Genomic DNA, 26,979 nt, shown 5'->3' on the forward strand with positions numbered 1-26,979 from the left:
TGTTTACTTAGAAGTCAGAGCTAGCATTAATTTCTGGAAGGAAGTATGTATTAAAAACAGCCAATATAAAAAGACACTGTGGTCTTGTTATCAGGAATAACTGAAATATATTAACACTTTGAACAGTGTGGTATCAGACTTTGCTTTTCTTATATCTTCTGATGGAAAGAGAGATTAAAACAGAACTATGTTTTGAAAAACGTGTCTGAATAGATTTCAATTCACTTTTAAAAATTTAACCCGTGAATAGGTTCAACGTGTGGAAAGTTAGTAAAAAAGTCAATAACTTCTGAATGAAGAAGGCAACCTTATGGCTCCTACTGCAGAAATCTAATATGGAGGCCGATGTCCAATTTCCCCAAAGTAATTGACGAGTCTTTTTTTGTTAGCCTGGGAGTCTACCAATAATTTGTTACATTAAACACGCTCAAGTAGAGTAGATACATCTTAAGAAAAGTATATGCAAAGTATCACATTCATGGCGCGTTATAAATGTTCCACGGTGATCTAGAACATGGCAGATGGAACAAGTCCTCATCATTTACACTTATATTGCAAGTCCTTTGAAAAAAGCCCGGACAGTCTGTGCAAAGCTTTGTAGGCCGGTTATAAAGACACTTAGTGACACACTGACTTTCCAATTTTGATTCAATAAGGTGAAAGCAATGTTTTGCATTTATACAGCACTTAATATACTTTATAAAGTACTTGCACATCTATTACTTGATTTATAATTCTCACAGTTTTCTGTGAAGTGGACAAGGCACTTCATAGGTGAGAAAACAGTCTCAGAGGTTAAATGCTTTGCTCTGTCTTAGAACTCTCAGCTCTCTTAAGTTGCTAAACTGAAAAAATGCTTGCACTGTTATTTCTGCTGTACTGTAGTCATATAATTACATGGAATATATTGAGATAAGAACAAGATTAGTTTTAGGATAAAGAAAATATAAACTTTAAATAGATGTTTATTTGTTATAGGAAATAAATATAACAAAGTTTTTTTTTTTTTTTCTTTTAGGGAAAATCCAGAAAGAACCTTTGACTTGGTATTGAAAGTGAAATGTCATGCCTCTGAAGCTGAAGGTGTGTGTTCTGTTAATTCTTAAAATAATTAATCGAGTGTCAAAACAAGTGTTAATATTGTGGACTGTTGGAACATGATAGTATCAGGAAATAATAGTACTAAATATGTATGCTTCATAGAGTGTCTCTAGTTGCTGGTAATAAAATAGATGCTAGGTCTTTGCCTGGGGTTTTAGAAATCATGAATGTTATCTGTGCAGCTTGAATTTCAGGTATGTGGTAAGCCTGTATAACTTACAAGTCAAGTTTACCATCATTGGTAAACTTATCGCTAGTTTTGTTGAAAGGGCATGTCTTTTCATTTTCTTTCATTTGTGTTTGAAAATTTAGCTCTTTTTAAAAAACATTATATATCCCCCTGCCAGTACCAACGGCAGCTACACCAGTTCCCTTCCAGTGTTTCCAAGAATGCAGAATGTAGACTGAGTAGCACCTTCTGTTGGATCTACTCCAGTAGCACGGCACTTTCAGAGGGAGATAAACAATAGTGGGACATTACTTGGAAGGGTTTCAGAGTCAGTTCAGTACAATTTCCTGAAAAGATGGGAGAGTACTTTAGTATTGTGATTTTTGTCAGTTTTTTCCTCCCATTTTTGTTTTAATGTATATGTGCATCAGTATGTGGGGGGAGGGGTAGCAGAAAAGAATAAGGAATCTCTCTTCTTGCTTATTTCCTTTTAACATGTCCTTCTATGGCACCTCTTCATGGATATCTCCTGTGTATGACTTTGCTTGCAGTTACTTAGGCGACAGCATGATGATTAAGTGTGGGGTTTTGCGGAGACTAGTTGGCCATCCTTAAGCCTTGGTGGAAAGTCTGCTGACAATCTTAGCTCCAGAAACTAGGGAGCAATTACATACTCTTGAAAAATTTAGAGCTGCACACCTTAAAATAGAGGGGCCCAACCCAGTTGTGGTGAAATGGGCATGGCTAATTTTAGGTAGGAAGTCACATGCATTCCTGACTCCACCAGCCCCGCCTGCTGTACTTATGGCCTATTTGAACTACAGCTGTGGTCAGCTTTGTCCACTGGCAAGGAGTGATTGTAGGTTACAGGGAGCCTCTTCGTCACAAAAGAGGTTATCTTTTGTTGTCCTATATGTAGTAAATTTTGCCCGTTTGCATTCTTTCCAGGCCCAACCAAGTCCTCTTTCCAGAATGGATACATTATGCAGAATGGATACTCAAATGGATATATTATTTTTTCAGCTGCGATTTAAATTTATTCTGTAGTGTATTTATGGTATGAGTTAATCTTGAAAATACCTACCATAACATTACCAAAGGTGTGTGAAATAATGCTCACCTGATATGTTTGTAAAACACGCTAAATTCATTTGGAAAACATGGCTTCTCTATAATTTTAAATGCATCCTAAAGTGGTCTTGAGAAAAAGATTGATCTGCCTTATATAGTACCTGATCTACAAATGTGTCAGAGATTTTGAATTTTTTATAAAGACATTTGAGTGGTTTTCTGTTTTCCTTCATTCTTTTCCACTTTTCACAAACTAGTTATTCCAGTTTGTATTTTCTACTTTTTCTGTTCTTTTATTACCTTCTTGTCTCTTTGCTGTTGTCATTGTTTATTTCCATCACTGCTTTTTAGAAACATGGTCATTTGTATTTAGCAGTGTATCCTGCCTGGTAAGGTTGGAAATATACTAAATGATTTAAGTAAATAGTTTTGGCTTATCTATAGGTTGCAATTAATCTTTTCTATATGGCTAATTGACAGCAAATTCTAAAAATTTTTGAAAAAGCGAAACTCAACCATATAAAAAGCATTTGCCTTTCTTCTTTTGATTGTGACTTAAATGGTATGAATATGACTAATATTTTAGGGTCTAACAAGTCATAATTTTTTGTGCCCTAAAATGTAATGCTGTCTATAACTAAGAAGACTATAAAAGTAAGATTTTATGTCAGATTGAGAGTTTGATGTTTCTATAATGTTTTATCAGTTTTCTTCTTTATTACTAAATATTAAAGGGAATGATATATGGAACTTGTTTAAAAATTATCAGAATATTCCTACTCTTTAACTGTCAGTAAATTGTTTTAGTAAGATTCTGACATGTGAAACAGCTTGTTTAAACTAGGATAAATTTTTTTACTATTTAAATGAGCATGAGTGAAATTCTTATGTATGTAGTAATAGACTTGGAAAACAAAATATATAAAGTAGGATACTTTGAGGTACAAATATAAAACTGGCTTAAATAATATGGAAACTTGAGAGACTTGAGAGTTCACATAAGAGGAAGTCAAAAATCCAGTTTGTTTCTGCATCTCAGCTCTGCCACCCACAGTAATGGTGTTATTGGAAGGCTTAGATTCCTTGTAGTTATAAGACGGCTGCCAGTAGAAGTTGGAATTCTGCTTTCTTGTTTATGACTATGGGGGTGGCAGACACTGGCTCTAAATGGCTCTGTCCCTAGAGCCAGAAAGTTCTTTCCCCAAATCCCCAAGAAAACTTTTCCTTGGATTCCAGTGGCCCAAGTTGGCATGGACCTGACCGTTCCTGAAATAATCATGGGTGGGGTAGAGGTAGAGAGGTGGTTGGCAGGACTGTCATGATTGATTGATCTGCTAAACAATTGGCAAGGAATAGAGATGTTGGGAAATCAATTAAAATGCTTTTTTTTTTTTTGTAAAATAATTCTCAGAAATTGGTTTATGTTTTGATGACTGATCAAATAGAAAGTATGCTCAGGGTAAACTTGGTTTATACTAAGATTGCTGGTATTTCATTAAGGAATTCTGCATGCTTCGTTTCTTGATAGAGAAGTTTTAAATTCTTTCATTTATCCTGAAAAACTTAGATCATATGATCTTCAAAGACAAATTATTATTAACTTTTGTTTTAATTAGTGGTTTTATTTTTTTTTTTATTTTTTTTTTTTTTTCGTGACCGGCGCTCAGCCAGGGAGTGCACCGGTCATTCCTATATAGGATCCGAACCTGCGGCGGGAGCGTCGCCGCGCTGCTAGCGCAGCACGCTACCGAGTGCACCACGGGCTCAGCCCTTAATTAGTGGTTTTAAATGGCATTAGTTGTTGAAAATATAACTTGATATAGTTAGCTCTGGTAAGATTATGACCTTTAGCTGATCTATTGCTATTTTGACTTGTTTCAAAAGCATTCTGTTGACTTTTTTTGAAAACAATACATTTTGGAACACTCTGAAAAGTAGTTTAGTTTCATAAAGATGGCCCCACAAATTTAAAAATTGCTATGAGAAGTGTTGGTTGTGTTTCTCTGTAGTGTCCCTTGTGTGTTAGGAGAGTCAGTTCTGATGGTGTCTGACAGACTGGTTGTGGCATCTTTTAATGCAGGTTACCACCTCCTAGTAACTTCTGCTCTAACTGTCCGAGAGTGAAGGGCCAAACTTTAGATCTTCATGTTCTTCCTGGTGATATCCAAGCTAATTGCTGGTGTCACTGTTCTCTTTTCCTGTGTTTCTTGCTTCCCAGCAGGCAGGGAAATGCAGCCAGCAGTGATGGCTTCTCTTTAATTCAACAGTAATTCAAGAGAATTATTACTGCTATTCTGCCCCCACTTTCCCCGAGGTGATTCAAGACTTCAGGGAAATGGAAAGTAACCCTTCCTCGATAAAACATTGGAGATGCCTCCTCTAAGAGTTTCTCTTCTAGACAAGAGGCCTTGGCACTAGCTTTTCCTTTTCTATTTTATTCATAGCTTACCCCAAGTAGTAGCAGCAGTAGCAGCGTCAGCAGCAGCAGCTGATACTATTACTCCACGTCGGGCACAATTCTGGGTATTTTTCGTGTACTAACTATTTAAGCCTCACAAAAATCTTCTGAGATAGAAAATGTTTATATTCATTTTGCACATGACAAAACTGAAGTACAGAGAACTTAAGAAACTTGTCCAAGGTAGTCTGACTCCAGAGTCTGAATTTTAATCGTAGCTGTTGCCTCTCCTTGTATAGCGGCCTCATGTAAGCTCGGTGTAGGCTGTTTCATCATGTGAGGAATTGTTCGAGTGTAAACTGTATGTGGTGCACGGTAATTTTTTTAAAAACAGGAATACAGTGTGTTTCCTAAAGTTAATGAATCTAGTATGATTCCAGCTGAAACAACTGCTGAGTTTTTCCCTTGTGGTTATGGACCCTAACTCAACCTGTCTCCCTCCCCACGACACCTCATTTTTAGGATGTAAATCTCCGTACTTAGTGAATCTTGATCTAACAGTTCTAGCTATTTATTAGTAGTTTTAAACACATCTTTAGAAAGTCTCGTTTTCCTTATTCCTTTCTCTTTACCTAGAACAATTTCTGTTAGGAACAAATCGCCTTTGCTTCCCTCTTTCCATTTGATCGGCCTGTCCAGCCCAGTATCAAACTCTCTGTCTTCCTTATCTCTAGCTCATGTTAACAGTTTAACTGCCTTTTATTCTCTTTTAAAATTGGAATTTTGGTGGAGCCGGAGCCTCCGCAGCAGCAATAGCAGCAGCAATAGCAGCAGCCCGGCCGCGGCCACCGCCGGCGTCGCCGCCATTAGACAAGAGCCGCGGTAGCCGAGCGCGCGGGGAGGGGGCGCGGGGAGGGGGCGGGGCCGGGCGCGCGGGGAGGGGACGCGGGGAGCGGGCGGGGCCGGGCGCTCGGGGAGGGGCGCGGGGAGCGGGCGAGGCTGCGCGCGGGAGGCGGCGGCGGCCCCGGGAGCTGCCGATCGGCGCCGGGACGAAGGCGCGGCCGCCCGGCGCCCGGAGCAGCCCGAGCCGGGGCGCACAGCCGGGGCACAGCCCGCGCCCCCCGCCGCGACTGACGTGCTGTTTCCACAAAGCAGGCATTCGGGCTGGTCGCACCTACCCCCGCAACTGAAATTCACCGCCTCCGACTCCTGCGACCGCATCAAAGATGAATTTCATCTGCTGCAGGCTCAGCATCACAGCCTGAAGCTCCAATGCGACAAGCTGGCCAGCCAGAAGTCGGAGATGCAGCGTCACTATGTGATGTACTGTGAGATGTCCTACGGCCTAAACATGGTGATGCACAAGCAGGCTGAAATCGTCAAGAGGCTGAATGGGATTTGTGCCCAGGTCCTGCCCTTCCTCTCCCAAGAGCACCAGCAGCAGGTCTTGGGAGCCCTCGAGAGAACTAAGCAGGTCACTGCTCCTGAGCTGAACTCCATCATCCGACAGCAGCTCCGAGCCCACCAGTTGTCCCAGCTTCAGGCTCTGGCCCTGCCACTGACCCCCCTGCCCGTGGGGCTGCAGCCCCCTTCGCTGCCGGCGGTCAGTGCGGGCACCGGCCTCCTCTCGCTGTCAGTGCTGGGCTCCCAGGCCCACCTCTCCAAGGAAGACAAGAACAGCCACGACGGTGATGCCCACCAGGAGGATGACAGCAAGAAGTCGGATTAGCAGGTGGCCAGGGCGGGGAGGGTGGGGGGACAAAGGGGAGACAGAGGCACGGAGAGAAGGGAATGTTGAGCGCAAGACAGTGTAGCTGGGGATGGCTAAACTCAGGTAGTATTTATGGAAGCCGCCTGCTGGGGCCCTACAACTGCTTGTGAGCCACCCCCTAGCTTTGCTCCAAACCCACCCAGTCCCAGCCTCCCCCCCCCCCACCCCCCGTGCAGCCTGAATAGGTGAATACCTGCTCATCCCACAGAGGAGGCAAGCTGAGGCCTGGAGGGGCAAATTGGAGACCAGGTGAGATGGGAGCAAAACCTCGAGAAATCCAACACCCCTGGCACTTTCCCGCACACGTGTAACTGACACTCTGCTCGCTGGGCCCTTCGGGGCACACACCACAGCCTCCCACCCTGGCACTGCATGCAAACACGATGCTAGCCATCCTTTCCCACCCTGGGCACCCTGCCTCTCCCCCCCTGGGACCCACCACCCACCCCGCTCACCACCTCCACTAGTCCCTGACGCCCGCGTGCCCACCTGGTCCTCCCCCCCTCGCCCACGAAAGGAGGCAAAGGGAAGCTAGGTTAGCTGGAACAAACAGGGAAGGGGGGTGGGTGACCCAAGCTTTCCCTTCTCCCCTTCCCAAATAAAGATGAGGGTACTAAAAAAATTTTTTTAAAAAGATTGGAATTTTAAGCCCAAAATCCTGATTCGACTCAGACACAGGTGTGATGATTCAACATCTCTCTTATTCCTGGGTTACAGTTCTGTTCTCCTATTTTTGCATGCGTGTCCCAGTTCTTAGATCTGGGATTATGTTTGTGTTGGTACTCAGTGCCTTCCTTAAATAAATTGTAAATTTTTTAAAAGCAAGAAATAATGTCACATATATCTTTGAATTCCTATTATGCCTAGTATGGTGCTTTGTTTAGTAGGCATTTAAACATATGGTAATAAATGATGATAATGCTTATTTATGTTTTATAGAATAGCTGTAAGTTCCTTTGATGGCAGGTGCCAAGTACCACATTCATCTTATTCATAGAAAAGTGTGAAAGGTAGTTTTCTAGGAAACTTATATTTTAAGTACTTTAGGTCTCATTCATGTGGTGCATATTGGTCAAATTTTTTATTCTCTATTTGGCCAAGTCATAACTATTTCCTCTTCATTTGTTTATTCAGTTTTTTAAAAATGGAAATTCTTATTAGTTTAAGGTCATTTTCTTTCCTGTCTTTGTATATTTCTTCACACATTCCCCCTTTACTCATTTTCTTCTCATTTTGAAAAGTCTGATTTTTTTCTCTTTTCATTGTTTTGGCATCCTGTACCATTATATATATTTTTTTGTTTTGCAATATATTGTTCATAAGGGTGTAGTACTACTACTAGCAATATTTTGGAATGTATGTTTAGAAAGTATTTTTCACGTGAATTATTTATTTGTTCCTCACCAATCTTGTGATATGATGGACACTAATGTTCCTGTTTTACACTTGAGGAAATTGAAGTACAGAAAAATGAAGTCGCCATACTTCAACCAAGGTTTTAACTCTAAAACCTACTCTTTTTCCAGCACACCTTGGTTTTATATCAGATAAGTAAATTGAGAAACTTGCCCCAAATTACAGAATCAAGTCAATGTTTTCTTTAGGTAGAAAGAACTTTTTCCTTGCTCAGATAAACTGGAAGTTAAATTAGAGTAGCCACATATTGTCAGTATGTATGTCTGTGTATGTCTATGTACATGCATGAGTGTAAATGCCTTTATGTTTTAGAGGAAAAGGTCTAGGTCCATTGTAAAAATTAAAATGAAAGAAGAAAACATGAAGAGACTAAAATTCCTTCCTGAATTTCATCACCCAGAGAATATCAGGGTTAATATTTTGCTGAACAATCCATTATAGATCTCTGTATGAATATATGTCCATTGATATTATGCAGTTTTTCGTAAACAGGTTTATTTTCCATGGTATCCTATCATCTGCCTTCCTGTGTCTGAAAATAGAGATCTGCTTTATCAAATTTAATAGCTACGTAGAACTTCATCATATGAACCTACTGTACATACGTCTCACTGCACTTGTATTATTATCTGCTTTGATTAAATTCTTAGTGTCAGTTTTGGGCTTTTGATACATATTGACAGATTGTCTTCTAAAAAGGATACTCATATTTAAGCTTGCATAGTAATTTATAGATCAAAAGGGCTTGTACACACATCATCTTAAGTTAATTTTGAGTTTCTCAGCAGCAATGTTAGATTCAAGAGATGAAAATAAAGCTCACCTAAGGTTCCAGAGCTGTGAAGTGGAAGAGCTGGGACCAAAAATTGGGTTTCTAAGTGAAGTTTAGTGGGTTACCAAGTTGTTTTAGTTGTTTTTTGTTTGTTTGTTTTTTCCTAGAAGGTGTATAGTTTATGCCCATTTAATTTACTCTGTTCTCCATAGAGGATCATGGGACTGAAAATTTAAATTCTTAATATAGTGAGATTATATAGATATTATTATTTTTTGTGGCTGACTGGTATGGGGATCTGAACCCTTGACCTTGGTGCTACAATGTGGTGCTCTAACCAACTGAGCCAACTGTCCAGACTGTATATAGATATTAATGTTGTGAACTTTCTAGCTTTTAAATATTTGAAACTGAAAAGTTTTTGTGAGTAGTAAATCTTTGGTAAAGATATAAATATGTTTTTGTGTTACTGTTACTTGTCTATAATTATTTATCTTAAATTGTCAATTTGATAATTATGTTCAAATGATTATGTAAAAATCTGGTCAAAGATTATATATTGACACTCTCACATTGGGCTTGTTCTATAGATATTAATACTCTAACATTAGAATCTACTTTAATTCATGTTAATAGTTTAAATCTTTTAAGATGATTATTTTCCCTATTAATATATATGAGGGTACTTCAAAAAAAAAGTTCATGGAAAGATTTCTATTATCTTTCAATTCCATTTTTCCACAAACTTTTTGAAGTACTCTTGTACAAATAATGATGGCATTATTGTAATCACCTTGTATACTTATTTGGGTACTATGTCCTTGGTCGGGTTGAGTTGGAAGTGTTGATCATTTGGAGTATGTGCTTGAATTATATTGGTTTTTCTATCTTGGGGTATGTCAGATGTAGTACTTCAGTGAAAAGACTTTTTGGCAGGGGATATTATTTTTTACCAGTCAGTGGTGTTTGATTTTGATTTGAAAGAGGCTAGCTTTATCAACACATATGCTAATGATTTACTTGCCTTATCCTTTTTGTTTGTAGCCTTGAGAAATTCCAGGAGAGTCTTTTCGTTAGAGAGAATATACAGTCTTTATATGGAAAACTATGAGTGCTTTTCTTCTTAAAACACAGAAGCTCTTTATCTTTCGATCTGCTAGGTTTACTAATCAACATAGGTATCAGCTTTGCTTTTCATTCCTTCTCTCCAAAATTATGGGGCAGATCTTTGGAAATCATAAAGGCAAGTGAATGGGACAAACACTTATCTATTTTGCAGAAGTGCTTTATAAATGTGGTTTTTTCTTCAACTGCTCCTCCATGCTATTGCTATACTGGACTTTGAATCTAAGAGAACTTATTTCTAGTGCTACCTGAACCAATAACTAGTTATATAACCTCGTGTAAATCATTTTCCCTTTCTTGGCTCAAGTTCCTTTGGTTAAAGAAAATCTATAGACCATCCTAAAGCTCTTCGCAGTTTAAACATTCTATCATATTCTTTAGTTCTTCAACTAGACTGTCAGCTCATCAAAGCAAGGATTTCATCTTACTTTTGTAGTTCTCACAGTATATTGCATAGCACATTGTATATGATAATCAAAATTTGTCAACAACCATAATTCTCAAATCTCAACTTTCCAAGAATCAGTCTTCCCATACAGGGATGTCCTGGTCATAGTTCCCTATTTCCAATCATCTGTCTTTGAAGTCAATCAAATAAAAACTAAAGACTTCCAGGGACCTGTATGGCCCTATATGATCTGACTCGAATCCCCTTTATACATTTCTAACCTCACCCTCTACCACTCTTTCCCCTTGCTCCTTCAACTACAGCCACACTGACTTTGCTGTCCCTGGAACACGTTAAGTATGTTCCTCCAAGTGTTTGCACTTTTTGTTTACTCTTCCTCAAATGCTCTTCCCCAAGACATCTGTACTACCAATTTCTTTACCTTCTTCAAGTTTTTGGTCATTCTCAATGAGAGCCACTTTGACCAACTTGTTAGAATTAAAACTGCATGCCCCTTTCTCTGGCACTCATAATTAGGTTATATTCCCAGTCCTGAGCTAAACACAAGTTCAGGGCTATAGTTGTTGCTTTGCCTCACATGGATTTGTCACCTCTCTTCCTCTGGGTGACGGAGATGCAAAGGATTACTCAAAGCCCATTTCCTCTGAGCAGAGAGACACCCTGAAGGGGTTAACTTCCCGGAACCCTCAAGAGAGAGGCATTCCTCCTTTGGGAAATTAACACTGAGCTGGGGTTCTGTCTCTGTATTTATTCTCCAGGCCAGAAAGTTACAGACAAAGAACATAGGTGGAGTTATGTTTAAGTATAGTTTAACAGCAGAAGCTGGTAACATCAATGAAATAAAAAGTGACATTCCATAATGCAATGTGCAAGAGGTTAAGTCAATCCAGCAACAAAAGTTTGTTCTTAGCAAACATTTTCTTCCCCTACAGCAATTTCCTCAGTATTTTTACATAACAATAAAGCAACTTTCTTAACATATCAATCAGTAGATTAACCTGCTCTCAAGGACATCTGTCCTTGAGAGCCAGCAACTTTGCTGTGTTACAATTCTATATCCACAACAGAGACTTTAGCCTAGGGAAAGTTTCCTGTCTTTTGCAAACTTGACATTTCTGTATGTAATTTTAAAAAGTTAGGTTATACCAGAAACAACAGGGCTTTGGAAACTAGGCCCTGTGAAATACATTTGCTTTTGTAAATGTTAGTATACTCCACATATAGTGACTGGCTTTGATGATATAAAATTAAATTTTATACTACAAAATTTCCCTAAGGTAACTAAATGGAACTATTACTAATATTTTAGCACAAAACATATTCTATTTTAGAAGTAAACATTCTCTTTCTCAGAAATTGGTAGAAGCATTTTTGAGACTCAATTGTGTTATATTAGAATGAATTCATGTGCGTTTTCTTTTTCTTTTTTTTTTTTTTCTGCATATCTTTTTTTGGTGAGGTATCTGGATCTTTTCCTATGTTTTCTTTTTTGGGTAGTTTTCTTCCTGAGTTTTGAGAGTTCTTTAATATATCTAGAATATAATAACTTCGTTGGATTTGCAAATTTTTCTCTACAGTCTATTTCTTGACTTTTCATTCTCTTAATTAACAGTGTCTTTCAGAAGAGTTCTTAGTTTTAATCAGTTTCTCAGTTTTGTTTTCATTTTCATCTAGTTTGCCTTTTGATTTCTTCTTTGATCAATGGGTTATTTAGAAGTGTGCTATTTAGGTTCCAAAAATTGGGGGATTTTCTAATGATCTTTGTTTTATATTTTGATAATATAATTCCAGAGAATATTTGTTGTATGATTTAAATCCTTTTAATCTATTGGGACTTACTTTATTGCCCAGATTTATTTATGTCCTCCTAAATGCCTCAGGTACACTTGTTTTTGTTGTAGGACATAGTTAAATTATTTGGAAACAGTTGAAAATTTGAAGCTGCTTTTAAGCTTTATTAGTTGAGACCAGAGCCACCTTCAGTCTAATGCTGATTTTGCTCAGCTGCACTGGAATTACCTTCTGAGTACTGTACCTGATACCCTGGTTATTATGAGGTTTTTCCACCCTAGGTGGTGTGAACATCAGCTATTCTTGGTCCTGGGATGTTTCCCTTTTTCTTTTGGGAGGCTGATTCTCCAGCCTCCGGTGGTTCCCTCACATGCATGCATTGAACAGCACCCCACTGAAGACTTGGGGGACTTGGAGTGGGATGGTGGGGAACCCTCTCTGCAACGCTCCAGAGCTCTATTTCTGTGCAGCTTCTTCTTCTGGAGTAATCTTCTCTGTCGACTCTAGTTCCAACCTCCCAACCTCCACAATCCATCTTCTCATCCCGGGTAGACCACCCAGTTCTTTCGGGTTTTTTCCTCCTTGTGCAACATCCTGAAAACTTCAGACGATAAGTTCGAGCAATTGTAAGTCTTACCTTATTTGTTTTCTTCTCTGCCAGGCATCACTGTCCTGTACTAACTGATGTCTGAAAATTGTTTCATGTATTTTTTTTTATTTTTAGTTGTTAAAGAAGGAGGGTAAATCCAGTCTGTTACTTTCTTTTGTCTGGAAACAGATGTCCTGTTTATAGATTGTGAAAGTGCTGCTGTAACGTTTTATACCTGTGGTTAGAGGAAAAGATATGGTAATCACGTGGATGGAGTAAATAATTTTTGGAAATATAGTTACCATAGTAGTTCTGAGGATCTTCTGTCATCTTTCTGCCAAAAAAGTGATTCTGTATCAGCATCTCCCATTTTGTATGTTTTGCAGTTAAAAATCCAAGTCTTCTATGAGAAACTGATCCAGATTAGATCATGTGTTTGGCTTATTCAGCTCTGGCCTGGAGTCAGACTCACCAAGTATAGACGTAGCAATTTAAACCCCACCCAGAGTATAGGCTGCAGCTTCCAGGAAAGAAGAAATTGCGACCTGGGCTGCCACTCCCCATGTGGATTTTATGTTGATATTTTGGGGGTTGAAAGTAAAAAAATTATATGTCGAAATGTGAGAAATAGCACCTTAAACTCAAAATTCAGCCTTGTGTCAGAACAATTTGTCATGAAATCTTCAATTGTTATTAGTTACTCCTCTTTGTCCTGTTATATAACAATGGGTACTCGTGCATGCTAATTGATAGTAGATCAGCAACAGAGAGGAGATGAATTGTAATAAACAGGCATCAGAGAAATTAGTGTAAAATCAGTTGAAAGGGTACGTAAATAGAGAACATAAATTACAGGAAGTTAGGAGGTAGTCGAACAGTGCTGGAAAAAAATGAACTAGGTTATCTGCTTTCCAAGGAAGATCCATACATTATCCCTTTCCTTTCTAATGCAATTTCAGCATAATAATGGGAATTTAACCTTTAGACCTGAGCAATGCATTATTTTCTCACAGACTAGGTGATTGGAAACACAGTTCCCTAAACTAAAGGGAGATGTGTAACTGAACTAAGGCAGAAAGCCAGACCTTTTTTTTTTTTTTTTTTTTTGGTTGAAGCAGAATTCTAAATACTAATTTTTTAATTTACCAATTTTTACCTAATTTGAATCTTGAAGCTTTCCAGCCTTCAATGAATTAGATTCTTGCTATTTCTGTGAATGTCTCTCTTGTGTAGCTAAGGAAAGGCCTGAGAATTAGTAAGAATCATTGCTGCATTCTCATTGTAATGATTAAGTAGGAGAACCTCTCGGTCATACTTACTAGATAGAGGCAAACAAGTTTAACAGAGAATGCAAAAATCTCCTTTTTTTGAGGGAGTTTCATCATGTCTCTCAGGAGGAATGTTTCTAGATGGTTGTTCACAGGTTTATAAAAAGAGCTGCTATTCAGTGTTTGTTAGTATGTGTTTGGAGCTGTCTATCGATAGATTGAAAAATCAGGTTCCTGGGGCATACTTTAGATTGCATTAAGAGGTGGGAGTGAAATCTACATTTTTGGAGAAGTTTCCCAGATGATTGTTATGCATCTGAAAGTTTGAAGCCATTGTCTAAAGGAATAGGGCTGTGATGGTGTGTAGATCCAACAAACCACTTGGACATGGGGCAGATGGCTGTCCCAATGTTGTATGGGAGACGTTGCTGGTATATTTATATGCTGCCTTATGTAAATGGTTGTAGTAGAGGAACAGTGTCTCTAAAAGGTCCTGTGTATGCAGTTGGAACCACTGGGATAGGGTAGGGCATGGGCAAGTGCTGGTGGTGGCTGAAAGGATGAAAGACAATTTGGACTGAGAATAGAGATTTGTATGTACAATTAGACAGTACTGGGGGGTTTTCAAGAGTGGCGGCAACAGATTTTTAATGTTTCACATGAATGCTAGTATTGAGAAATCTCATTTATGAAATAGTTTCAAAGAGACATTCCAAGGAATAGAGGCTTGGGTGTGTACTCAGCAGTCTCAAAAAAGAGGAAGCTGTTTTGAGAAAGAGTGGTATAAATGTGGATAGCAGTCAGAAAAGAAAGGCTATCAGATCAGTGGAGTCTGGAATTTAAAACAGCCATGCTAGTGTAACAGGAATGTAGTATGGACATTTGTAGAGAAAGGTTACAGTAACACGTTTATTAATAATCATCTCAGGGATGTTTTCTATGACATGTATAAAATTTATCATTTCAACTGAAAATATAAGAATTGGGAAAATCATTTCATCTCTTTGAGTCTCAAAATGAATAGATTGGATTAGATGTCTTTAGTTCCCACTAACTCAAAATTTTTGCTATTCAAATCCAATAAATGTTTTAATCTGCAGCTTATGAACTCTAGAGAGAGGGTTGTTTTACAGTTATTTCAACCTATATTTTCTAGTAAGTAATATCTTTTTAAATTATAAAGTCTAAATACACATTGAAAATTGAATGTCACATAGCTCACACTGAAGTGAGCATGAACTGCTGAGCAGAACTGTAGATCACTAGTTCCAACAAAGGAAATGTGCTCAAAAACTCATGAGAAGTAGCCTTAGAGTAATGATTTTTTTTTCTTAGTGTAATGGTAAAGACTCTGAGGTAATGCTCAACTTGAATTTTTAAATGTTATTTAGTCTTCCTGCCAAAACCCAGGATATTTTATAAAACTCTTCCTATGCAACTATGTAGCATTCGCAAGCAATAAAAAACACTTGAAGCACATGTATTTTGCAGAGAACATAGTGAACTAGAGCCACTCTACCTCCAATATTTGGGTTGTATTTGGTACTATAATCAAGGAGAAACTAATCAGGATCTAGACATTTAGAAATAATTCAAGATTCTGTACCTTGAATTCTGAACTTTGAGCAAATACTAATAAGAATGGAGAATTTTCCTTATCTAATACGTCACCTTTGATATAAAGAGGTGATTTGTCCTTTTTGTGTTAATGTGGATTTTTATGCTGTTCATCTACAACTATCTTGTGTGTTTTCTCTCCTGTGTCCCTTTTGTTATTGAGGCCAGTCCACTCATTCATTCTTTCATTCATTTACTTGTCAGACATTAATTGAGAGACTACTTTGTTCTAAACACAGTACAAGGTGCTAGAGATATAAGTTTTTTTCTGGTCCTTTTTTTCTTCCTATTTGTTTAAAAATAATCCGTAAAGCTGTTCTTCTAAATCAGTTGTTTTTCTTTCAGGATCGTCCATTCCGTTATTTAGTGCTCTGTTCTAAAGAATAAGGGCCAATCTGCTGTCATAAAAACAAAAAACAAACATCCTCCAAATACAGAAGCTTAAATGATTTAGTTTAGAAGCAGGTGGTCTGGCTACAGGGCACTATTCTGTGAAGTTATTCAGGGATCCATGTTTCTTACCTCTTGTTCTGCTATTCTCTAGACTGTTATTCTTATCAGCAGAGTCAAATCTGGGCTACTTTGTTGGAGTTCAAGCCACAGTACATGCAAGAAAAATACTTCAGGCAAGAAATTTCTTCTAAGGCAAGGCAGGGAAAAATTTGATACATCGCTTTCCTTGCTAAGAACTTAGTCACATGGCGGTACTTAGCAATAAGGGAGGTTGGAAAAGTAATCTCTAGTTTTATGATCAAGTGCTGAGGAAGAAGGGGAAAAGAATTTAAGGAGGTCAACAAGCAGTTGGCCACTCATTCTTGTAATAAATTGGCAGCTTGTATGATTTCAGGAGCTTATCCCAGTCCAAGGAGCTTGACCTCTCACACATGCATAGCACTTGATTTTCAGTTTGTTGGAAGAAGTGACTGTGATATAGAAATACTTTCAAATGAAAATGTTTTGTTGTAAAGCATTCTTTTTGAAGTTAAGGTACTCTAAAAAATAGCTAACTTTTCTTCTATATTAATTTAACAATAGTTCAATACTGATATATAAATATATGATACGTATATGTAAGTATAAATATGCATACTTATTGATAGAAATTTGGAAAATAAATACATATATAAGAAAATATAAGTCATAATGCCATATTTTAGAAACTATCATTGTTAACATTTTTTGGTGTTTCCCTTATGTCTTTCCTATGTCAATGGGTGGTCTTTTTTCCCTTCATCTTACTTGTGGCATAATTCATGGATAGAAAATATATTTAATGGTAGACATGATAGACCCAATCAGTTTTGGGTTTTGTACCATTCTGTTAAAGTTTATATTATTTATTTATTTATTTATTTATTTTATTTTTTTTTTAAAGATGACCGGTAAGGGGATCTTAACCCTTGACTTGGTGTTGTGAGCACCACGCTCAGCCAGTGAGCGAACCGGCCATCCGTATATGGGATCCGAACCCGGGGCCTTGGTGTTCTCAGCACCACACTCTCCCGAGTGAGCCACGGGCCGGCCCAAAGTTTATATTATTTATATATCATACAGATTTACCCCAAATTAATTTTCTTACAATTGTACTTTTCTATTGTATCAAATGTTTTTAGTTTTGTTAAATTTTTCACACTTTTTTCTACTGAAGTAGGACTGCAGTATTTAACATATCCTGCCAGTCATTGCGTATCCCCTTTGTTCCAGAGTCTTCAATTTAAATGCTTTTCTTTGCCAGATGTAGATTTTTGCCAGACTTAGATGTGACTTTTAAAAGAGTAGGAATATACTCCTCTAAGCCAGACATCTGCTATGTATAAGCATTGATTTTTTTCCCTCTAAGAATAAATTTATTTCTTTTGTTGTTTTTTTGTCATGACCTCTTGAAGTTCTCAGGCTAATCTTCATTATAGATTAAAAAAAAGCAGGTTCCTATTTCTCCTAAAATGTGGTGAATCAATTTATATTACTGTTTGGAGTATGTACTAAGTGATTTATTCTTTAATTTTGAATTCTGTATACAGTGGTTGCACATTCATTAGTTGCGATCCATTGGTGGTCTTTGAACTACTTCAGTTATTCTGCAAAGTTTTCCTCATTTTTAAAATTATTAACATAATGTGTTATGGACAATTTTGGAAAAAGGAAAAAGATTATACTTTTCATACCAATAACACAAAAACATTATTTTTGTGCATTACCTTTCAGACTTCAATATGAACTTATTTAATGTGATTGTAATCATATGTAATATAGTTTTCACTTAGTATTTTTCAATATGGGTTGTTGCCATGGATGTGAATTATAAGATTGTATTTTAAAAAATGCAGTCCTCTCCACAATCATTGTAAATATTCATGAACTCCCCCATAACATACTTGAGAGAATTCTTCTTTTACTGCCATCATATAACCAAATTAAAATGTTTCCATTTAACATTTTACAGGGTGAAAAAAATTTACAAATAGTTTTTTTAAGTATTGTTTGATTTATATACTACTTTACTTCCATTTGTGAATTTTAATCAAATACCTGTTCTTGGTTTACTATTTCTCCTTTGTTCAACATTAAATAGCTTGTAAAATAAATAAATATTAAGCCATGTGAAGACATGTGACAGTTTTCTTTTGACCTCTGCATTTTGACCAGTTTCTTCAGTCGTAAATCTAATAGTAAAGTTTCTAATGAGAAATATTTTATGCAAAACTGCAAATAAAAAAAATAATCTATTGTACTTTTTTTTAAATGTATCCTTTACTTAGGCAGATTTTTAAATGCAAGAGATTAGAATGTCATAAATAAGCCTTGTATTATTTTAAGAGAACGTATAGAGGAAGGGGTTGTATGTTAGTAAAATACAATTACTGACCCATGTGTGAATTGCTGACCAAGATTGGTAAAGCATTGAGTTCTAAAAGTTTTCTCCTATCTTCATGTTAAACAGTGGAAAGATTTACCATATGGTCAAATAACATCTTCATCAGGTTCTCCACAGGATACCTTAGTTAATTTTCAGCTGAGTGCTTGACAGGATTTTCTCTTTGGCTGACTGGTTGGAGGAGAGTCTAGACACTGAGAGGCCAGGCTTTCGTGGGGCCTCAGGACATCATTATTGTGCATGTTGGGCAGGAGCAGCTTCCTCTGATGTAGGGGCTCCATGCCCAGACAACGAAGACAAAGGCATAGCTTTTGTTCTCAAAGAGGAGCCAATCCAGCTGCTGCACGCTGTGAAAAACCTTTTATGAAAGAGGAAAAAAAAACTTTCCTGGAAGGTGAAGGGTTAGCAGTTTAACCTCTGACCATAAAATAGGCCAGTAAGTAGGAAAAAGTGTTGGGTAGGGTAGGAGAATAAGAGGAGAAACCTCCATCGAGGGGTCTGTGCTGTGTTTATAAAAACAGGTGAAGCAAGTGACTGTCAGAGATGGATACTTAAGTTCAAATACATGCATATTTCCAAATGTGTCTTCTGATTCAATATTCTTACACATAAGTGTTTAACTTCCTAATTCGAAGATTGTATATTGCTGACCAATCACACTGTAAATTGAAGAAACAACAGAAGTGTAATGTTTTTCTTTTGCTTTTTCACAAACTTAAGAAACTCTATTATGGACTTCTGGCAAGCTCTGAATATTTACTTTCTGTGAGGATAAAAGCCTCTTGATCCTTTTTCTTCATTGTTTCCCCAAGTTTCCGTATTTACTGTGATTATGTATCTTTACAGAAATAGAGAGATAGGCTAGTGCACGTCTCTGGTACATATTAAGACTTTCTCCCATTTGGTCTGCGGCATTTGGGTGCCTGTTCTGTTAATACATGGTCTTTGAGTGGTCAGGGAGGAGCGAGCTGCAATCCCAGTGTAAAAAGAAGCCGGAGACGTCCGTCTGATCTTGTATTATCAGCGCTGGGAACTTAGGGGCCGGGACTGCCGGGGTGAGCGGCGGCTGCAGCTGCGACAGGACTGCCCGCTGGGGCTCGGGGCCGCGCCGGGAACCTCGCGGGGCGGGCGGGCGCTTCACCCCCGGCCTCGCCGCCTGCGCCCCGGGGAGGCCGTCCGTGCGCGCCGGGACCAGCAGCAGGAGCAGCGGCCACGGCAGCCTGGAGGGGGACGCCGACGACTTCTTCACCGCCAGGACCTCCTTCTTCAGGAGGGCGCTGCAGGGCAAGCCCCGCGCGGACCAGCAAGATGTGGAGAAAGAGCAGGAAACCCACAGTTACCTCAGCCAAGAGGAAATCGAAGAGAAAGTTCACACATAGGATTTAGCAGTCGCCGACAAGTCAAAGATGACCTTGAATTCCAATGGGGTGGACACCGGCTTCCTCACAGTCCAGGTGGAGCTCTGCAAACCTCCACAGACTTCCAGCACCGCTGGAACCTCGCTCCTGGTCGCAGCGGCGGTGAGAACAGCTTCATGTCAGCAGCGCACACTGTCGGGGAAGTGACTGAGGCCCTGCTCAGAAAGTTTCTTGTGACCGAGAGCCCTGCCAAGCGTTGTCACCGGGAAGACCAAGTCTGTGCCTGCGAGCTCTCAGACCGAGAGCATCCGCTCTACCTGCGGTTGGTAGCGGGGCCCAGAACAGACACACGTGGTTCTGTTCTTCGTGAACGTGAAATTGGAGCGTGGGACGCCCTGAGCCTTCCAGAACCACAGAACTGCGTGCGCATCTGGGACAAGGAAGAAGCCGAGCAGCTGCAGAACCTGAAGAAGCGCCGCAGCCTGCAGACAAGCTGGAAGAAGCCCGATTAAAGCGCAGGGCTCCCTGCCAGGAACATTCTGTCCATGTGAATCGGAAGGCACAGAAATCTAGGAACTGCGAGGAATTCGTGAAGGATTTTGTGGGGGTTTGACAAAGAAAGTGAAGAGCACTTGGAAGAAGGCACGTGCAGAGGTGGCGAGCTCCTGAGGCTGGGGAAGGTAGAGGAGAAGGGCGTGTTTGCTTGTGAGTGAGTTTAAAGCTTGCAGTGTTGAGATGTTAAACCCATTTTAGGGTTGCTTGACTTCCTGGTGGGTAAAATGTGGGAACAGAGCCAAAGAGGTGGAGCCGAACCAAAAGGAGGGGACCCATGAGGTCCGCACCTGACTGGAGAATCAGGCAGGGGATCTTACAAACCGAGACGGAGGTGGGTCTCAGGCAGCTGCATCTGACCTCCTGTTTTCCTCTTGCAGTGGAAGCTACGGAGTGGTGCAGCTTCTCAGTACAGGCAGGGGAATGGCCATTGGCTGACTCCTGTTAAGTGATATATGCAGTTTTTCCCCAGAGGTGGTTTTCAAAGTTGAAAAGGATTTTGGGCGGGGGCAGCTGTTTTTCCTTTGACTGTCAGCTAGGAGGTTTATCAAGTAAAGGGCTCACAGCACACTTTTGTGACAGTCACTCCCTGTTATTCCTCCCTTTCTTTCCCTTGTCTTCCCTTGCCCTCCCTACTCTCTTCCTTCCTTCTCCTCACTTCTTTTCTTTCTCCTTTTCTTTTATAAGGTGAAGTCTGTTCTTACACAGTGTAGAACATGGATGGTGATTAAAGACCCCATGCTTCCAGATCTTCAGTTTTAAAGGATGACTAGGCTGTGAGTACAAGGCCCCAAGAAAGAAAGTCCACACATCCAGCTGACCACAACAGGGTTTCATTATGAAAATATTATTACAAAACTGCATGTTTAACCAAAGAAATGAGTGTGCAATAGAAGCCTTCCATGAAACTGGTGAACCAACCTCATTTTTTGCAGCAACTTATCTGAGAACAGAGGGAAAGGTATGCTTTGGTTCCAGAGGGGCCTTACAGTCTATTTTTAGTCTAGATAGTTTTTGTTTATAAATTCCCACGAACTTGTTAACACTTTGGTGACACCTAATGGATTCTTTTTGAAATTCCAAGGTGCTTCAGTTCTTTGCCTCTTAAGGGATCTGTGCCTTTTATTGTATTTCTGTTCCTCTCTTGGTGGCTCTTCTGACTTTTCAGAGAATGCCCATCTTGTTGGAGGCAGATTTTACTGCTGCTTATGCTGTGCCACGTAAGTTACTGAGACAATCATATCTTCCTAAGCTTTTAAGGAAAGAAAAAAAAGTAGAACTAGCTATAAAGTATGTATGGCACATCTTGTTTAATTTTGCATGTAAATTCTTTTTAGTGCATTGGTAAGGTTTTATTGACATTGCCATCCAACACTTTACCTTTATTGTTCAGGGAATGCCTTCACGATTTTTATACTGGTTTTACTATTCAGACTGTGGCTTGGGTTTGAATAGACTGCTATCAACCACCTGGTCTTGTAATTACTCATGCCAGTAAACTTATATTTTGTGAAACCTTTGTTTCTCAAATTAAGACACTGTTAGAACCTAAAGTAGTAGCTGATGGGTATCTGTGATTTTTTTTTCTTTTTTATTTGAAGTAGACTGTCTAAAATAGCCATCCTCATCTATTTTTGTCCGGAACTTCGCTGTCATGTGCACTAAAAACTTCGATTTGGAAAACTTACTGTATTGAAATTCTGTCAGTTCATGGTTCTTGAAGACTGATGTTCTCTCCCAAACACTGGTTACTGCAGTATCATTTTTAGTGTGTAAGAGAAGAAAAAAGGCCACTAAGGCCAAAGATTTTTAAAAATCATTGTACCAATTCTCATGTTAAATGAAACTGTCTAAGCTTTGCTGTAATACTGTTTTCTCTTCAGTATGTGATGGTACAGGAAAGATGTTAAATGAAGGGGTAGTATTGCAGGGGAGCATTTTAAATTGCATAAGTTAAAAGTTATAATATTTATAATTATGATGTGTTTGTTTATTTTTATAGGGAAGATTTTTTTTCTCCCCTAAAATTGCTTCTGGAATGGCAACATTGTTTCCATTATTAAAAATTGATGTTGTTCATTGAAAAAAAAATACTGGGAATTTAGTTACAATCTAATTAGAACTGATGGAAGTTAAGTTGTTAATCACTATGTCACCTGCCTGCTTGGATCTACCAGTCTGGACTAATTGCTTCCCATTCTTCTGTCCATCAGATATCAGCCTTAAAAAATAATTAAGGTCTCACACATTTCCTCTCCTTTCTAGGCTGCAATAACGTATGTGAATTATTCCTGAGAATAACCATGTATAAATATGGGTAAGCAACTGCTTGTATTCTGTTATTTGAGGCATATTCTCAGGTTTATTGTGCTATGGTATCATCTTTTTAACCAACTTAATGTTTCTTCTGTTATTATGATTCCCTTTGGTAACAACAGACACTTCTTCCTGTGGCTGCCCAGTATCACTTTTTCCTGGACAGAAAATCAGAAAATGAGAAACGGAGCTAGGTGAGATAAAGGGAGGAGGAGACAGATTGTTCTGGCTGTTGAGTGATGAGGTAAGAGAGAAGAGATAAGATAAGAAGTAGAAACTGAGAGTGAGTTGAAGGAAAGAGAAAGGAGGTGAAACACGTAAAATGGACAAGTTAGGCAGGAGTGGTGGTGAGCTACAGTGCAGTGTTTTAAGTTTTGAACTAATAAATAGTTGAAGACCATAAATATAAAGCGTTTTTTTCTTTTTTCTTTTTTATTGAAACATAATTGTACATATCTGCGGGGTACAGAGTTGAATATTAATACTTGTGTGCAGTATGTGATGCTCAAGTCAGGATAATTAGTATATTCAGCATTATTCAATGCTAGGATATTATTTTCTAGTTAGGAATTATTTCTCAAGACAGAAGTATAGAAGGGGATGGCATTATAAAACACGTGACCTGATATGGGAATGTCCTGGGTGAGGGGAGGTAGTTTATGTGAGGAGAAAGAAAGAGTCAGAAATAACCTCTCATTGTGGCTAATGCATTATCTCCATTCACATGGCCTAATTTCTGCAACTATTTCTCAGCATTTTTTGTCTATTGCCTTACAATAATGAATACTAATGACAGCTAATACTAATATAAGGTTTCTGATGTGGTGGGCCCTGTTCTCACCAATGCATATATGTATGTGTGTGTATAATCTCCACTCATCCTAGCAACATCCCGCAAGGTGGCTGCTATTGTTATCATTACTTTACGGAGGAAAAAAACTGAGGCACTGAGTGTTAAGTAAACTGAGAGAGATGATGGGAAGCTAGTGAGTGGCAGCGCGTGACATGTCTATGTGAAGTCTGGCTGCACAACCCAGCCTCTTAACTACCATACCATGAATTTTCTAAGAATTCACTGATGATATAGTTATATGCTGCCTAAGGTTTTAAAGTTTAAATCACGATCTCCCAGCTCTTCTATTGTTTTAATTTTGTAGGACTTGTAGAACAACCTTAAACTGGAATTAATTGCTCACTTTCTTAGAGGATAACCTGGTGTTAGAATACACAGCTTAATATAAGGATATTTTTGGTCTGTATCTCATGAATATAAAATTTATTCTTTTTTTCAGTTTGTTTTATTTTTCTAATATAGTTTCTGATCATTATAGTTATTTTCTATATGTGTGATTCTGTTTGTTGTTCCAAATGACATAATTCTCTTTTTGATTCCTTTGCTTATCTGTTTTATCTGTTTTTGTCCTTTTGGCCATCTGGCTTTGTCATTTTTTCTTCCAGGTTGTGATGTGAATACTCTCAAGAAGTTACCAGAATAAAGTAGTGTCCACTATTCCTCAAAACTCTCTGGTGGCTAATACCTTTGAGATTTCAGTTGTCTTTTATGTTGAATCATAGAGTTTTCATATGGCAATATTAACATTTATGAGCTCCAGTAAGTTACTTTGAGTGGTAAACTGTATTCTACAGTAAGTTACTTTTAGTGGTAAACTGTATTCTATTTTGAGGCTGTATTTTTTTTTTGATAGTGTGGTTTATTCAGACATCTCAAAAATGTTAAATTTCTGTAATGTACGTATGTATCAATTATGATTAAACAACATGTGTCTGACTTATTTTTTTAAAGTGCCGTTCTTAATTTCAGGGAACCTGGTTTGTTAATAATATCAATGTTCATTTTTATTATAAAATGTTACCTTAGAGTCAAAATAATTAGAAGGGATTCTCAGCATACTTAAATGAACTTAGTTGAACAAAAAGCATCTTGAGTCTAAAAGCCATCAGAAGAGATAAAAAATATTTCAAGTAGGTGTTTACTTTAAACATGTGATCAACCTTAAAGAATTTTTCCCATTTCTAATTTAATACACAGGTTAAAAATAATGGCCCCCAGACACACATTATTTGGCTCATACAATATTTATGAAATGTTTAATTATTTTTCCCAACTTAAAAATTAGGTGATTCTTAAAATTAAAGTTCTGGCTTCTCTTGAAAAATCAGAAGTATCTGTCAACACTGGGCCCACATTCCATATGGCTGAGCTGAATAATGGCTGCCTTCTTGAGTAGGGGCATGGGATTTACATTTTACTATATTTCCTTTTCTGTTCTCTCATATAGGCTCATTCCACTCATTTATTTTACCTATATGTGTAGGTATACCTGCGTACCCTAAAGGCATTTAATCTTGAAATCTCCTTTTCTCCTTTTGTACTTATAAAAAGGGAATATATTTGTGTAATAAATAATAATATACCTTGACTTTTTCCTCAGATTTTAAAGAAAATCATAAATTTTTTTTTTTTGCTTAATGCCATTTTTTTTTTTTACCTTTGGTGACTGGCTGGTATGGGGATCCAGATCCTTGAAACTTGGTGTTTTTATACCACATCAAAACATTGTTTTATGCTGTTTTATAAATACTTTGTGCTATACCTGTGGTTCTCAAAGTGTAGTCTGGGGACCTGTGGGGCTTTCCTGGAGTACTTTCAGGGGTTCTGTGAGATGAAAACTATTTTCATAATAATGCCGAGATGTTATTAGCCTTTTTTACTCTCATTTTTCACAAGTTTATTGTGGACTTTTCCTGGATGCTTCAGGATGTGATGAAGTTATCACTCTGGTGAGTAATGAAATGTGTACATGTAGATGTTTCTGTTCTACTAATTTCTAAGCTTTAACTTTTGATATAGTAAACATCATTTGCTAGAACTCACATAAAAGTTCTTTGACAACCACAATGATATTTAAGACTATGAATCAGTCCTGAAACCAAACAGATTGAGAACTACTGTGCTATACACTATGGAGGCTAACTAAAAACACATCAGTGGCAAATATCCAAGGACATTTTCTGTATAATTACTATTTATTCTACATGATAGCTATTTAATTGCCCACTCTTTCTTGAAGTATGGTGCTTTCTTAATTGATAATGACTTTACCTTGCTGATTTTCTTGTTATCTTTAGTGAGAATATATAATGAAAACATAAGGGCAGAGTGCTTGACTCTCTTTGATATAAACAAATACTAGATTCATTATATTACCTTTAAATCAGAATTGATCAGACTTATGGTAGAGTAGCCTGGCTACTTCTCAAAATAAGCAAATTAATTTCATGAAATTTACTTAGAAGGAATTGTTATGATAGGGAAGAATTTTATATGCACTATATATGTTCATTTAATGGAGAGAATGAAAAATAAATTCAATAAAAAAAATTCAATAAAATATATATCAGGGATTGGAGCTTTATTTAAATGAGGAGAAACAAATGAAATAGTTGAGTAGCAGTATAAGACAGTATAGTATATTTCAAAATAATTGGCTGAGATGATATGTATTGCCTGGTAATGGGACGGTCTGTGTGGTGCTGTATTTTGGGAAGGCCTCATAGCATAGGTCTAGAACAGTGCATAGGGTTTGGAAAAATGGAGAAAAGAGAACATAGGATTTCAAGAAAGGGGCATAGCCTGTGTTGGAGTATGCGTTCATCCTTGGAATTGGGAATAAACTTAACTTACATGAAAGACAGGATACCTGGGTTGAGTAGAAATTTTGTATTAGAGTGTAGTGGGATATACACTTAAGTAGGATGGAATCTGGTAGAAAGTACAGAATTTTGCTACACTGACTGGTCTTAATATATGGAGTTATATATTGTGTTAAAATTTGAGTATTTTATTTGAGGCATTAAATATGTAGATTGAGGAGTTGGGTTTTGTTAGGGTAAGCAGTAGAGAATCACTAAACATTTTTCTGTGGAGGGAGGAGTAATAAAAACACTTATTTCAGAAGATCAATTTAGTGGCAGTGGGTTGAGGAGCTGAGTGGCAGGAACTAGTTAGGCAATAAGGATTTAGAGCAGCATGAATATGGAAGAGAATGGATGAGAGCTACATTTCAAAGGAAGAACTATACATGATTAGGCAGCTGATTACATATAGAGGATGAAGAAGGCATGTTAAGGCCTGAGTCTGAGATGTTTAGCTTTGGTGCCTGGCTTCCATTAGTAGAGTGAGATGGATATGATTCAGTTTTAGACACAAGTTAGGGGACTGGGGTGATGAAGTCATTGGGAAAATTGAGCTTGAGATACAGAATTTTGAATTATCTATGCTTATGAACATCTATAAAAAGTACTTATGTTTTACATATGGCATTATATATCATGTTCTAGTTTTGAGACCAGTTTGAAA

The 26,979-nt window shown here is 38.1% G+C and overlaps 1 protein-coding gene and 2 pseudogenes across 1 annotated transcript in view; all 3 read left to right on the forward strand.

Moving 5' to 3' along the window:
- Positions 1 to 2,548, forward strand: part of LOC134378243 (programmed cell death protein 7-like) — a 26,233-nt pseudogene extending 23,685 nt beyond the window's left edge.
- LOC134378245 (TLE family member 5-like) overlaps positions 1 to 23,817 on the forward strand; it is a 24,393-nt gene extending 576 nt beyond the window's left edge. Inside the window, exons 2-5 of the mRNA XM_063097232.1 lie at positions 5,474 to 5,621; positions 5,718 to 6,471; positions 20,970 to 21,058; positions 22,548 to 23,817. Coding sequence (XP_062953302.1) covers positions 5,474 to 5,621; positions 5,718 to 6,468 — 899 coding nt within the window. The 3' untranslated portion in view covers positions 6,469 to 6,471; positions 20,970 to 21,058; positions 22,548 to 23,817. The remainder of the gene's footprint in view (positions 1 to 5,473; positions 5,622 to 5,717; positions 6,472 to 20,969; positions 21,059 to 22,547) is intronic.
- LOC134378246 (ras association domain-containing protein 3-like) lies at positions 6,560 to 20,242 on the forward strand (annotated as a pseudogene).
- Positions 23,818 to 26,979: the final 3,162 nt, after the last annotated feature.

This window comes from Cynocephalus volans, chromosome 5 (genome assembly GCF_027409185.1).
Source record: "Cynocephalus volans isolate mCynVol1 chromosome 5, mCynVol1.pri, whole genome shotgun sequence".
NCBI classification, from domain to species: Eukaryota; Metazoa; Chordata; class Mammalia; order Dermoptera; family Cynocephalidae; genus Cynocephalus; species Cynocephalus volans.